This window comes from Apiospora phragmitis (assembly GCF_038363925.1).
Source record: "Apiospora phragmitis strain CBS 135458 chromosome Unknown utg000010l:1.0-9815664.0:1.0-9183399.0, whole genome shotgun sequence".
Classification (NCBI taxonomy): Eukaryota; Fungi; Ascomycota; class Sordariomycetes; order Amphisphaeriales; family Apiosporaceae; genus Apiospora; species Apiospora phragmitis.
Genome location: NW_027117409.1, coordinates 9051304 through 9065479, shown reverse-complemented (window position 1 = coordinate 9065479; position 14176 = coordinate 9051304). Strand labels below are relative to the sequence as shown.

The 14176-nt window shown below is 52.6% G+C and overlaps 1 protein-coding gene across 1 annotated transcript; it reads left to right on the top strand.

Moving 5' to 3' along the window:
• Nucleotides 1-7476: 7476 nt before the first annotated feature.
• Nucleotides 7477-10504, top strand: PG994_012530 (uncharacterized protein; the record flags this gene model as incomplete). The annotated part of the gene is made up of 4 exons (XM_066863939.1): nt 7477-7490; nt 7732-7893; nt 8271-9793; nt 9831-10504. The coding sequence occupies 4 exons, from the start codon at nt 7477-7479 to the stop codon at nt 10502-10504; spliced, it is 2373 nt and encodes a 790-aa protein (XP_066713049.1).
• Nucleotides 10505-14176: the final 3672 nt, after the last annotated feature.

Sequence of the window (14176 nt, the reverse complement as noted above, 5' to 3'; positions counted from 1 at the left end):
GACCTCTGGTACGGAGTACAAGCCCGCCGCCCCGGAAACATGTCAGTTTTATCGGCCGATATATGTGATTATTAGTTGTAGTAAGGTGGCAGGCAGGCAGCCTCATTTGGCGTGTGCCTATCAGTTAAGGCTATCAATATGAATCAATGTATGTATGTAGTAAACTCGACAGCTGCATCGGATCGCACAATCCGTGGCCTGTCAGCACGAAAGCAGATTAGGCTTGCAGAGTCTTCTCTAGCAGCTTGAGAACGCACACGTGGACATGGGAAGTGTAGAAGCTTGGAGGACAGGACTGTTCTGTGTTCTGCGTTCTGTGTTCTGTGGCTGGGGGAAGAGGAAAGAGCTCCCAAGCCAAGCAGAGAGCACCTCACACCATGTTGGCCCAGGCTCGAAGCAGAGACAAGATGACCGCCATAGTCATACGTGGGATGTATGTAATGCACATGACCAACCTTAGTGCAGCCAGTTTCAGACGTCCATGCCGGTCTCATGGAGTCTCGGGGAGGTCTTGAGGCCCTTCCATTGGACATGACTGTGTGGTAGGCGTTTGTTTCATGTCAAGCCCCAGCGAATGTGAACTGCAGTTGCCAGCCTGCCACGTAGTGTGACCCCGCCAAATCGTGCAGGTCACAGGTCACCAACACCCAGCACCCAGCACTACAGCGCTTTCCACCCACCCACCGCCTGGCAGTCAAGCAGCCTGGTGCCTGGCGTGAGGGTCGGGGCAGCCTAGGCAGCCCAGCAGGCGCTGTGCTAGTCGAATTGCCGGCAGATGATATCTTCGAAGGGCGGGCCTTGAATGTTTCTTCTTCCACACCCGTCAAAATGATGAAAAAGGTCAAGGCAATATTTCAACACAATGTATGTGTCGACGAGCTCCATGCCTAAACAGCGATGCGCTGCATAGAATTCTGGGCATTTGTCGATCTCTGCAATTACTGACTCGCGATATCCATGGGCGCTGCACATACAGTCATGATGATGACATCATCATCCGACCAAAGCGGTGTCGGCAATCAGAAGGTCAACGGCAAGAGCCGTGATGTTCAAAACTTCGTGCGCGCACTCATTATTGAGCGAACCCAATACATGACTGAATTGTGGTTTTCACCTGCTTGCTATCCGCAGCGACGCTTTAGTTATGCGTGTTCCTTGCTTACGTAGAAGAAAATTTCCGTCCATGTGGAGAGTGCTATTGAGAGTCTCGTGGTCTTTTCCGTTTCTATCGCTGTGTCGGCCCCATTAGATAGGGTACAGTGGTTGCTGGTTTTGCGACAAGGGAATGAGCGAGCGAGAGCCGGGCTCTGCAAGTTCGCCCGGCTGTTCTGATGCCCTATTCTGGCCTCATCCAAGAGTCAATTCGGAACTCTCGTGCCGTCGATGAAGTACTGAAGCACTGCATCCATGTCTACCTACATAAAGTCCTTGGGTGCTGTAAGCTCGGCCACGGCCGGAGCCAGAGCCGGGTACCGCTTGACGGGGTCCTACAGTACTGTACTGCTATTCCTCGAGATGTATCGTGTGCATGTTGAAATGAAATCCACCCCATCCTCGGGTTTGATAGGTGCAATAAATGCAGGAGGACAGATCTTCCAGCCTTGCTCCTCGTTCGTCTCATGTGACGTCCTTTTTCGAGCTGATTGACGCTGCAGGAGTTGTCCTCAATTTCTCGTCCGCCCATGAATTTGATTGCGACAGCTCCTCATGCACTGGGGATGCGGCACATTACGCGACGACCAGCCTTGTTCGGTACATGGGTGTGCGGCTGTGTCGTTCGTCTTGGCGCGATGCGACGAAACAACCTTGAAGCTCCATGATACGGGGTATGCTCGTCAACTGAGTCAGTATCTTCATCCATTGACATTGGATATCCACAACGCAATGACGTATCCAGACAATGAATGACCGGCAGCGCAGGTAGTCAAATCTGTCTCGTAGACAACCCGTCCGTTCGGGTCTATTGTCGGAAGCTTATCCTGACTGATGAGTTTCAGGCGGTATGACACAGATTGGGGTTTTTCTTGGCATTGTTCTCTTGTTTATTGGTAAGTAAGAGAGAGAAGGAGGTTGGAGAACTGCGGTCGGCGTCGTCGCACAACTACGGAGTACAGTACGCAGCAATAGGTGCATAGCCGCGGCTATGACTTCTCCTAAGCTGGGCGATCGTGTTGATCGAATCTACTTTCGAGATATGTCCATGTTTGGACGGGATTGTCCCCGCTGGACAGAGCAGAGACTTCGTTCGCCCCGGATGTGCGAAAAACTAGCGACAAGGACTAGGACTCATGCTCTTGTCACTTATGCCGGCAGTGGGAGCGGTGCACTCGGCAGTCAATGGTGCGAGATGCATTGACACATGGTCGGCCGTGCTGGGGACTTGGTAGTTGCGTGGCTGTAGCAACATCAATAATTCCGAGTCTGTATGCGCAGCAGTCGATCCAATCGAACCAGCCACCAGCAGCCAAGAGGAAACCATAAGGGATCCAGTATCGGGGCCGTGTTGGTGGTCCATGAACACATAGACTTGACCTACTCGATGATCATCTCGGGAGTTTTGCGGAATGCGACGACAATTTCCGTCCTCTCACGGTCGAATGACTGTTACTTTCCTTCACAGCACGCCCGTTAGTCCGTGTCCGCGTGTGCATCTATAATGCGCGGTGACATCTTGGCCTGTGTTTTCCGATATAGTCCACCACGGCAGCTAGCAGGATGGAATTATCGGCTGGCGTCCCGGGTTTGGGGAGTTGTGTTTATTAATGGCCCCCCGTGTCGGATATTGGAAAGGATTTCCACAACGAAAGCATTAATACAATTGTTTCTCGTCCGACCTTATTTAAACAATAGTGAACGGGCAAATTCCCGAATCGGTGTCTGGTTCCTGGCGCCGTTGCAATGAGCTAATTGTCGGACTGGGGGCGCCTGGCCAGGGCGCTGTTGTCGCTCGCGACCAGTCTCGGGTCCGCGGTTCAATTCATTTGCGACGGTTTATGCGGATTGATTCTTGCCAAGTGGCTGAAGTAGGGTCGCGATTGCTATCGGTGATCGTTTTTTCACCAGCCACATGCCCTAGGGGACCTTGAAGGATTTTTGGTGTTTCTGCCACAACGTTGCGGTAGATCGCTGGATCTCAATGATCAACGATCACTCACCTGAGATGCAGATAAAAATAACAAAGTCGACATCACTAGAGCCGATCTGTGCATAACAGCTTCTGGGTTCCCAAAATTGATTTTCTTTTGGTCCAACTTCATCTGAACGACATCTCTTCCCTGGCACTCTAGATGAGATTGATATATCATTTGCATCTTTTTTTAATTGACGCTATGGTATCATGGCAAGTTGTCCCTTTTGCTCTGGCTAGTTCCGTCTCGCGTCTTGGAGGTACCTCTCCAGAAAAAATAGTAAAGAAACGGTTGTGAGCCTCTACCTTTTTTTTTTTTTTTTTTTTTTTTTTTTTTTTAACAGCCCGCTGTTGTTTACCAGCCGCCCACGCACCGCCAAGCCAGGGAACCTCACTAGGGTCAACTCCAATTTTATCGCCAGGTCTCATTCATCGCGCCGCACACTTTCTCGTGGGAGATACGCGCGACGCCCACGTGCCCGGCTCACTTGTGAGATTAAGCATCGTCCGACAGTTTCAACGGCGGTAAGGCTAAGTGGCCGCTAAAAAGTCTCATTGCACATCCAGAGATCCAAAGGAGTCCCGCACGACCAGCATGAAACTAGCCGCGTTCTGCTCGCGGGAAAAAACCAACAACCAAAGGCCTTGATGAGGTCAATCTCGATGATGGAACCCAACGTAGCTCAATCTTAAATCAGCCTGCTGACCCTAACCCGGTCATGGCTGCTTCCAAATGGGAATACTTCCACAAAGGCCCAACACAACATCTCCACGTAGCGCCGCATAAAGTGACTCGGCCCAGTATCCACGGAAGATGTTCAGATGGCAGCTGTTGCTTGCCTATGACGTAGGTAGGCGTGCTTAATAAAGTAAACCTCTGTACCCGGTAGCGATTCCCAGAGGTTTGATACGCCGACATGCACAAGCCTTTAGGAGAATTCCGTCACCGGGGTCAGGCTCGGAGTACGTCCGTCCGGCTCAAGAGCAAAATATCTCACGATAGTGGCAAACCCCTGCCTGCCAGCCCGCTCTTGATGCTGGGATACGGCCGAGCTTGACCCCAGATTCGCCTAACCTCCTCGGCGGTGACAAGGGATACACCTCCATATTGCTACTGCTGCCGCTGCTGAACAAGTCAGACCTGTTGTACGGAGTACATGTGTAGGATCCGCGGCACCGACACCGGCCTACGAAGGAAGGCCCCTTCGTCGGCCCGTTTTAATGGTTGCCGTGATGCGACAGTACGAGTCATGAACGACCATCGCCGGCTAGCAAATACGGCCTCGAGCTCTGGAGGCTGAGCAGGAGGTGAGTGTAAATAGGTACGGATTGTGCAATAGTTACAATCTGCCATTCGAAAAGGGAAAAGCAGCGCGCCGCTACATGGCTACATTAGTAGACGAGCTACTGGCTAGTAATGGCATGATCATGCTTTACTAAAGTAAAAGGGGCCAACCCGCCGTCCTATGCGGTGCTAGCACGAAAGGGTTAAACGCCCAAGCAGAAGCAGAAAGGCAATTCGAAGTCTCGAAGAGCCCGCACCCAATGGCCTTGCAACCATTCTGTGGGAGATAGACGCATTCACAACCACCAGGAAGAAGCATGACGTCGATGTCGTCATCCTGATTTTCGATCGCCAACAATGGTGATGGCAAAGGCTATGGCAATCAGCAAGTCGCGGTGAGCAGAACACATGTTTCCCTCTCTCCCTGATCGGCTCGATCCGACGTCTCGACTATGCGGAATATCCAGGGAGTCCTGGCCAGCCGCCCTTCAGACTTCTTGCTTGGGCCAGTCACTTTTTGACGTCGGGGTCAGGCTTCTTTTATGGCTTCAACACCCGCGTGGCAGGGATGTTGCGAGAGGGCGATGAGTCATAACATATATGACTATCTGAATCAGCAATTCATTCATTCGCATGCATGGGCAATCTCTTCAGCATGGGCATGTACAGTAATCCCTTTGGAGACATGCTAATGTCGGTTATGGTGAAATTTGTGGCTAACAAGTGAATCGAACAGCCTAAGTGCGCGCCGGATGCCGCCACGACCATGCATGTCCTGGCGTGGCCAGGCCGGCCAATGAGTGGTGGCGCACTTGCAACTTGAGCTCGCCACTTCGGTATCAAGGACCAGCAGCTAGTCTATTCGGGGTGAATGGCTCGTACGCTGGGCACCGCTCTTTTCACCTATCGGTGTCGTTGTCTTGGGATTTGCTGCCAGTGCTTCTGGCCGTTCTACGTGTAATCTACCGCTGCTCTACACAGTTCCAATGCCAGCCACCGAAAGGTAGATGGATGACTTATCAATCCATCACACGGCGTAGGAGTCCCTTAGGCGCAATCAATAAAGGCAAGACAGACGGACTAGCAACGGAGGTAGAAAATGAGAAAGCCGATGCCACACCCACTCATCTGGTTATATCATCCGTCACTATCCACTGTGTATGATAATAGGCCGGGAGAGAAGCTATATCAAACAGCCTCGATGTTTTGAGGCCATAATCGGCAGCGACTACGCACTTTGGTTTCCCAGGCCGAGATGCGATGCCAAGAAATGTCGCACACACACCATAAAGGACGGAAGACCCAGTATGCAGAAAGAGGGGGCCAGTTCAGCGGAAATGGATTTGATGTTGTTCTCGGAGGACAGTGGACAGGGGCCCAGGAAAAGAGGGCTCAGGTACTAACGCAGTACGTACCTTCTTGCTGATGTCGCTGCTTGCTGTTCTGACTGCCCAGCTCGGTCGCTCGGTCGGGATCCAGATGCATGGATGGATCATTGGGGGAAAAGGAAAGAACTGGTACGTACCGGGCCTGTGAAAGTCGCCCAGTACCTTCTCTGCGTTGCCAAAGGCCAGGCCCATCTGTCGAGACTGTACCAGATACCACGACCGGCCATAATGTTCGGTTCTACTGTACAACAATCCCTTCATTGTGCCCTGGTCGAATAATAAATTTACTGGATTGCTCAATCGACCAAATCATTTGTGTCGGTCTGTATGCTTCTGCCCGCTGTAGTAGGTATATGCCTGGTGCCAGGTATGGATTGGGCTGGATGGTAGTGGTGATGGTGAGGCAGGCAGGTAGGTCTGGTAGAGAACGCCCACCATCTGCACTCACTTTCTGGCAGCAATCACTTTGACCTGATTAGTACTACTGCCAGACTCCCAAGGTGAAGAGTATGGGAACTGGAACCCCATGGTCCATGAAGGACGCTTTGCGCCAGCTCATGCGCGCGCACCTCATCTTTCTTTTTCCTTCGTCTCCTCTCCTCTTCGACTCTGCTTTTCCTCTTTCTGATTCTCGTCCCCATTGACGCGTAGCAGGTGCTCCTCTTCGGCTGGACTTCACCTATGTACATGAACCCTGTACCTTCTACATACTCTGGTCAATCATCTACACCACCCCCACCCCGCTACTAGATCCACCCCCTTAGGTTCTCTGCTAAGTACCTGTCTACATGTACTTTCCAATACCACTCTACTTGACCTTACCGGCCTTATCCTTACATCTCCTCTCTACCCCCCATGTCAGTAGCTGGGCGGAAAGATGAAGTCAAGTCAAGCTGCGGCTGTTACTACTACTGACATTGTCCACCGGCGATGACAGAAGACGTACATCAGCTACTCCATACTACTTACTACCCAACTACCTCTCACTTACAAAAGAGGCATGCGACTGTGTCGGCTCGACCAGGTAGCTCCCCACCCGGCTGGTATCATCTTATGTGAAGAGCGTACCCACCCTACAAACCCATCGGGGGACTCTTAGTGTGCTATATACATTGGCCCTTCATCTAAGCACCTTTGCCAAACTGCCTACCCTCTACTCATATAATCTTTTGGCTCTCGCGTTTTACCGCTTGTTTCCCTTGAGGGCTCTAATATTCCATTCCTCTCTTGACGCAAGCCGACCTGTGCCGTTCTCACTGGCATCACTCTGTCTCTCGCTTGCATCAAGGACCTAGTCTTGGATATCCATATGCCTATGCCGCATCAACCCACGACACCACAATCGTTTTCCCACGACATCGACAACGACTACAACTATTACTATTACCACCATTACCACCACCACCATCACCACCATCACCACCATCACCACCACCACGCTTACTACTTACTCTACAGCCAGCCGCCATCTCCTCCCTCCCCCACCCACCTTGGCCCAGCCTGCAGCTTTCAGCAACAACTTAATCCACTACTACAGCTGCCTACCACGGAGGGATTTATTCGGACCTAGCTGAAACCTGCCGCATCGTCAACAACTTTCACATAACCGGCTACTATTTTGTTGAAGACTCTTCGGTTTCGCTGTCCGTAGACAGTGCAGAGCAATCTCACCCCAGATGTTTCGACAAAGGTAAGCATTCCAGTTCACCACTCTTATTTTTGACTCTTGGATGAGGCACAAGCCACAACTACAGCCTGGCGAACCGGCACCACCACCATCTTTGGACTGGGGAAGGTCCGGACCAGAAAGGGCATTCTCATGTTCTGTAGTTGCGGCGCACAACCCATTTCGTTGTCGCTTCCAACTGCGCGATCCTGTTTTTCTCTATATCTGGGAATGTACATACTGACTCCTCATGCGCTTGCTATAGAACAAGCTCACAGAAGCCTGGCGATGAGCTTCTCGCCAACTTCCGACAGCAGTTTCCCGAGGTGTCTGTCCCGGGCCAGTCGACGACTACAGCAGCGCCAGCGCAAAGTGCAACCTCCGCCAACCATCCTGCATTGCCTGGCGGCCTTCATCATGTAGACACGTATGTTTTTTCTTTTCCCTTAATGTTCTGATTTCGCTCCACCGTGGTGCTTCTTATTGCCGCGGGTGGTGGTCGTTTTTGCCATGCTTGTCGCATTTTGTGTGAGGCGGTGCGGGCACCACCCACGATGCGCGCGACGTGGGGTACTTGGGGTTTTCGGCCGACGACACTTGCATGCATTTTGGGATTTCTGCGCTCCAAATCAGCCCAGTCTTGAATCGCCACAGGCGGGCAGATGTCGCAACAACGGAGCTGGAACCTGTCATCTCATGTTTCAATGCCGTATTTCAACGGCTGTCCAGATTTCATGCTTTTTGGAGTTGGGGCTGGTGCTCCCCCATTTTCTACACAAACTAACTTTAAGCCGCGTTTTACAGCCACGCTCTAGCACATGAAGCCTTTCGAGATCAAGACCCAACTCCGCGGGCGACCGCTGAACAATGGAGGTTCACACCGTCGCTTCTAGATCCCAACTCGTTCTCATTTGCTACCTTCGCAAACCAACCGCCAGGCTATTACACCCCGACGCCGGGCGGTACCAACACTATCTACCATCCCCAGGCCGGTGACCTGCATACACCTACTCTCGGCCTGGGGATGGGCCTAGGGACTCCGCTGTCGTTGCCCACAAGCGAAGGCGCCATGCACTCAGGTGCCGCGCCCATGATGGACATGAGCCACTTCCACCATGGCCTTCCACCGCACCAGTTCCAGCCTTTTAACCCCTTTATCCAGCCCGCGCCAGCACAGTCCTCGTTTGCGCCCTCCTCCTTCGTGCATCAGGACACAGGATATGAGACCATGGACCACGATGGATCTCCCCTTGATTCCGACAACCCGGAGGAGCGCATGGGTTCTCTGGACGCGAACTTCCATTCTCAGTCTCCGCCTATGATGGGCTACCAGCCAAGACACTTTGGCATGCCCATGTCACATGCGCTTCCGGCGTCTGCTGAGAAGTTCCGATTCCACGCCACTCTTAACGCGCCTACCGCTATGATTAAGCATGCCGATGAGATTCCCGTCACGTATCTGAACAAGGGTCAGGCTTATTCGCTATCAGTGGTAGACACCGCCTCAACGCTTCCCATCGTCCCTGGCACGCGATATAGAACGTTTGTGCGCATCTCATTCGAAGACGAGCAACAGCGGCAAAAGCCCGGAGTCTGCTGGAGTCTCTGGAAAGAGGGGCGCGGCACCAACGAAGCTCACCAGCGCGGCGGTAAACTACAGGCAGTGGAGTACGTCGAGGCTGGTCAGCCAGCAGAGGGAGATGACAAACGAACCCGGGTGGAGCTTGACACTGCATCGTTTGACGGTTTCTCCGTCGTGTGGACGCCAGGCATTAATGGTACCGCGGAATGCAACGTCGCTGTTCGTTTCAACTTCCTTTCGACCGACTTCAGCCATTCTAAGGGAGTGAAGGGTATTCCCGTCCGTCTTTGCGCCAAGACAGTGACGCTAGCTCCCGATGGAACCTCGCCGACATCTGACGCCGACAAGGAAATATGTTTCTGCAAAGTGAAGCTGTTCCGTGACCATGGTGCGGAGCGGAAGCTTTCGAACGATGTTGCCCATGTCAAGAAGAGCATTGAAAAGATGAAGCAGCAGATTGCACAGGCAGAAAGCGGTATGAAGGACTTCGGAAAGAGAAAGCGCGGCGGTGCATCTCAAGCAAAGGCGCAAGACAGTAGAGGCCCAGGCAAGGCGCCGAAGCACAAGAGAACATGGTCGATGTCGTCCACGAGCTCAGCAGGCGGTGGCGGCGGCGGTCGACCTCCCCTTGAAGAAGATCTTCATTTCAAGCTCCAGACATTACAGGATATGTTTACCAGCACGAGGCCCGTCAGTGTCCTATACCTGCGCGGGGGAGGAAACGGACGACCCGGATCTGCACCCCGTGAGCCTTGCCGGAGAGCCAACGGATCTCACCAAAGTCGAGTCGAAGGATAGCTGGCAGATCAGAAGCGGAAGAAGCTCGGCGGCCAACTCACTACTCGTGTCGCCTTCACCGAGTTCCATGTCGCTCCAATCACAAGCTTCTGCCGCTGGCGGCCCTGCACCATGGAACGACTACCAGGGGTCAGGGTCTCGATCGCCAGGAAGACGCTTGTCCGACCAGCCCACCAAGGTTAGCAAGGTTGGCCAATCCGGAAACCTCAACGGCTGGATCGAGGCGATTGGAGTGGACCCGAGTTACAAGGCGCCCCCGGAGAGACAAGTCAAACCCGTTGCTTGCTTCTACGTGGCGCGAAACGATACCTCGAATGGCAACCAGAAGAACCTGCACCGAGCCGTGTACCTCTCGAAGAGGACTCTGGACGAGTTCGTTGCCCGAGTTGCAGCGAAATGGGAGTTCGATGCCAGCAAGGTTGTTCGCATCGTTCATGTTCTGGGCAGTGGATTGCCGATCGAAGTTGACGACGATGTTATTCGCGAAATGTCTGAGGGACAAGACATGGTTTTGGACGTTGCTGAAGTTGAAGCAAACGTTCCCCAGCCGAAACGAGAGTGGGAGATGGCCGTCGACAGTGCTGACGAAGGCGAGACGTCGTCGGCCCACAGCGTACTACGCACGACACAAGGGTACGAACTACGACTTAGATTCTAATACTCGGTGGTCACGACACGACGACATATAGACATTTTTGGGGGAAACCTCGCATTACGGCAACGATATACTTTGCTCGGGTGAGCATATAAAAGGATCGCACACGATGACGCAGCGGTGGGCGTTTTTGCTTTGACAGCATTGGGCGTTGAGGACTTTTTCTAAAGATACCACTCCCTTTCATGGGCAGCTTTTTCGATACGCTTCTTGAATTCAGCCGCTTTTCCGGCTATCCTTATTGGGTTACTATTAGAATGAAGTGGTTATTGGATGGAGGTGAACGCTGCCGCGACACTCCTTGGAGCACATACCCCGGTCTGTATACGGATGGATGGTGGTTCGACTGGACTTGAGAGAAAGGTTGACACGGCGAGCCCGCGGGGAGCATGCAGGCAAGGAGCACGCAAGGATAGGCTCCCCACGGGTATGATTTGATACCTATGGACCCCTTGTTGGGTCAAATTATCTACTTCGGTACCAATATTTTACTATACTAGTTTTGACACCCTAATATCTGTTCTAGCATCTTATTACTATGTGACAGCAATACCGAAAGTGGGTAGGATGAGGGACGAGGGCGGCGCATGACGGGCATTGGTGGTGCCCCTGCAACCCTGCCATTTCTGCAGCCCTCTGGCATGGCGGGTTGATCTGGCATGGCGGGTTGATCAGCACATCGTCCGGGGAAACAGCGTACTGTAGAAACAAGATGGGACGTTCTGTTCGCTACCATGGCATTTGCTTAATTGCATGGAACATGGGATGCATGGGTTTGAGCTGAGTGTGTTGGAGGAGGGCACGCTAATCTAACGGGATTATTACCCGAGCCGCGCAACTGACTCGATCCAGGTTGCAGGGCCGGAGATGAGAGAGCAATGGGCAGCAACGCAAGCAACACAATATCGTTCAGCCTACTGTGATGGAAGGGAACAGCCGTATTGCAGGACACACGTACATCTCCGTGGCAATCTCGGTTCGAGCTGGCGTCATCAAGACGGCTTTCTTCACTGCCAGCGTAGCTTCCGGAGCTAGTCCGGGCAGAAGCACGCATGCTCACACAGTCTTCTGATCAGTCAGTTTCCCTCGGAAATGGGAGCAACAGAGAGCTTATTGAATCGGTCGCAATATCACACTCCTTGCACAATGTCTGTTCCGCATAGGGCTATCTTAGTGGCCTGATCCGGGCATGGCCGTCCAAGGAGGTACAGTGAAAGTAAGTACCCCCCATCTATTGCTACTACTGACCGCCCCGTCATCCCCTTTTAGAAGCGACGATGGAGGTCCCATTGTCGTCATGACTTTGATCGAGATATTTGGAGGGCATCGAGGTTCTTTTATTTTCCATGGGTTATTATTTGGGAGGGAGTGGATGGATAGATAGATGGTGTGGGCATTGTTGAGTGAGCCCAGCCTATGGACCGTTGACCCCTTCAAACGTCCTCAATCAGCAGTGCAGAGCGCAATCCCCCGAATTGGATTATAGCAGAACTCTAAGTAGGGCCGAGTAACAGGGGCTGGGGAGAGTTTATTACTGGGCGGTCGAAAGTGGGCTACCCCATTACTGTTACCGGTTAGGCGCTCGTTGGCTGGAGGGGAGGGGAGGGTGTGTCAGTAGGGACGGGACTGACTTCAACAACAACAAGAGCTGCTGGCTGGTGCGCATGTGTGGTAGGTGCTGGAAGCGCCAACAACAGTACCTACGACCACTAATTCCTTAGTAATAAGAGGCCCAGAAACTGCCCGCCGGACGGGACAGCGGCAACGCAAGCCCCAGAAGAAGTGGCTGACCCCTCTGTTCTACATACCTCCCTCCTCCCTGCAGGCTGCAGAGACTAATATTGTCACAGCAGTTGACAGCAAGGAGCCTTCCACTTTGCCGGCAGGCTACACTGACAATACGAAGATCGACTGGTGCAAGCCTCTCTGCCGCCTTCATGTGGCTTTTACGCCACGGCGCTCTATCCATGAATGAGAATAGCCCTTTAACTGATCTTACATCATACTTCACCTTCAGATATCTCGTTGTACTACCTCTTATCTCCCCCCCTGCATCCGGAGGAAGCTGTACTTGTCTTGCACGTAAGAATGAGAGATACGTAGGTATGTAGGTCTACTCAGCTTACACTTGCACTTACATGCGATACGGCCTCTGCTGCCCTCTACTCTCCACTCATGGCCTATGAGTGCTGTGAGTGGACGAGTGCAGCGACGTGAAACTTCAAACATTCGAAATCTCATCTTAGATATGTTTGATTGGCTGTTCTTCTTTCTCTCTATGCACACCCCACCCACCCCCCTGGCTGGCATCTCGAACAGTCGAAACGGCCGCACTGCTGTTTTCACTGTTTCCTCTTCCCTATAATAAGGTACATAATCAAACGCTCTTTTCCTTCTCATACGAAATGGAACAGAGATTGAGGAGCCCGGCACCCTCAGACAAACCAGGGTTGTTCTATCTGAAATCACGCATGAACCGTAAGAGAGAATGAGGAAGAAGCAAAGAAAGACCGTCAACCCGGTCCAATTGCGCAAATAAGGGTTGTTTCACACTTCGGCCCAGGCCCTCCCCGGGGGTGTCTGGTGCTGGGGTGTAGTGTATGTACTAAAAGAAGTGTAGTCTCTTTCAATGTTAGGGAATCGGCGCAACCGCATCGAGCATCCATCCATCTATGGATGTATCTGCGCGCGCGCGCACCGGCAGAGACGGAGAGGAATGGAGAGGGGTAGCATAATGTGGTATTAGAAGGAGAGCAACACACCAGCGTCACAGCCAGAATCACATACATACCCATGTGACCCGATTCGAGGTGGCATCCCACTGCTTCAAATCGACAGACCATGTTACCACGCAGAAAGGTCTGTCAAGGTCTAGAGTCCGGGCTAGGTCACACCCACGGCACGGCAACAGCAGCAAAGCAGCAGCGCGCGCGCACGTTTTAGTTATAAGTCTCACGCCCCCCGGTAACAACCCCGCCCAGGAACATCCCTCGTCCCATCCATTCTCTTTACAGTAGGTACCAAACGAACTCCCTAGATAAGTGTGCCCGGTGCCGTCCGGCCGAGAAACGAGCAACGACGAGTGTGGATGGGGAAAGGATGGGCTGGACTGGGATTTTGGGTGGGCAGAGGGAAATAAGAACGACACAAAAGAGAGGCAAGCCACAGCGATCGAGCCAATCCCATCGCTCCATTCGATGATTCGGGGTCCGACTGCACAGCCCCCCTTCTAGGCCGCCGACGAAGAAGCAGTTGTGCAGCTGTGGCATGGGCAAGTGTGGCGAGTGACTTGCGCGTCTTACATTCGGATGCTGCAGCACAATACCACAATCGCTACCACCACTGCTGTGGCTAAACGGCACCGGCAACCAGGCCACAGAGACACTACCTGACACCTGATAATCCAATCGATTCGAACGCCTAGAAGACCACTAGACCACCCCCAAATAGACAGAACAGAAAGCTACTTGCACCCCGGGACCAGAAGTCGACGATACTTTGCTCTCCAAGTTCGAGGTACATTGTGTGGCTGAGCATCTATTTGCTGCAGAGGCTGTCTGCAGGAACTGTAGATCCTCGCTGATACGATATCTTGTTAAAAGGCAGGCTGTCTATCTACCTGCTAACATATGAGCAACCAGCAATGCTAGTACCAGACTATCTACTTCTTACGCA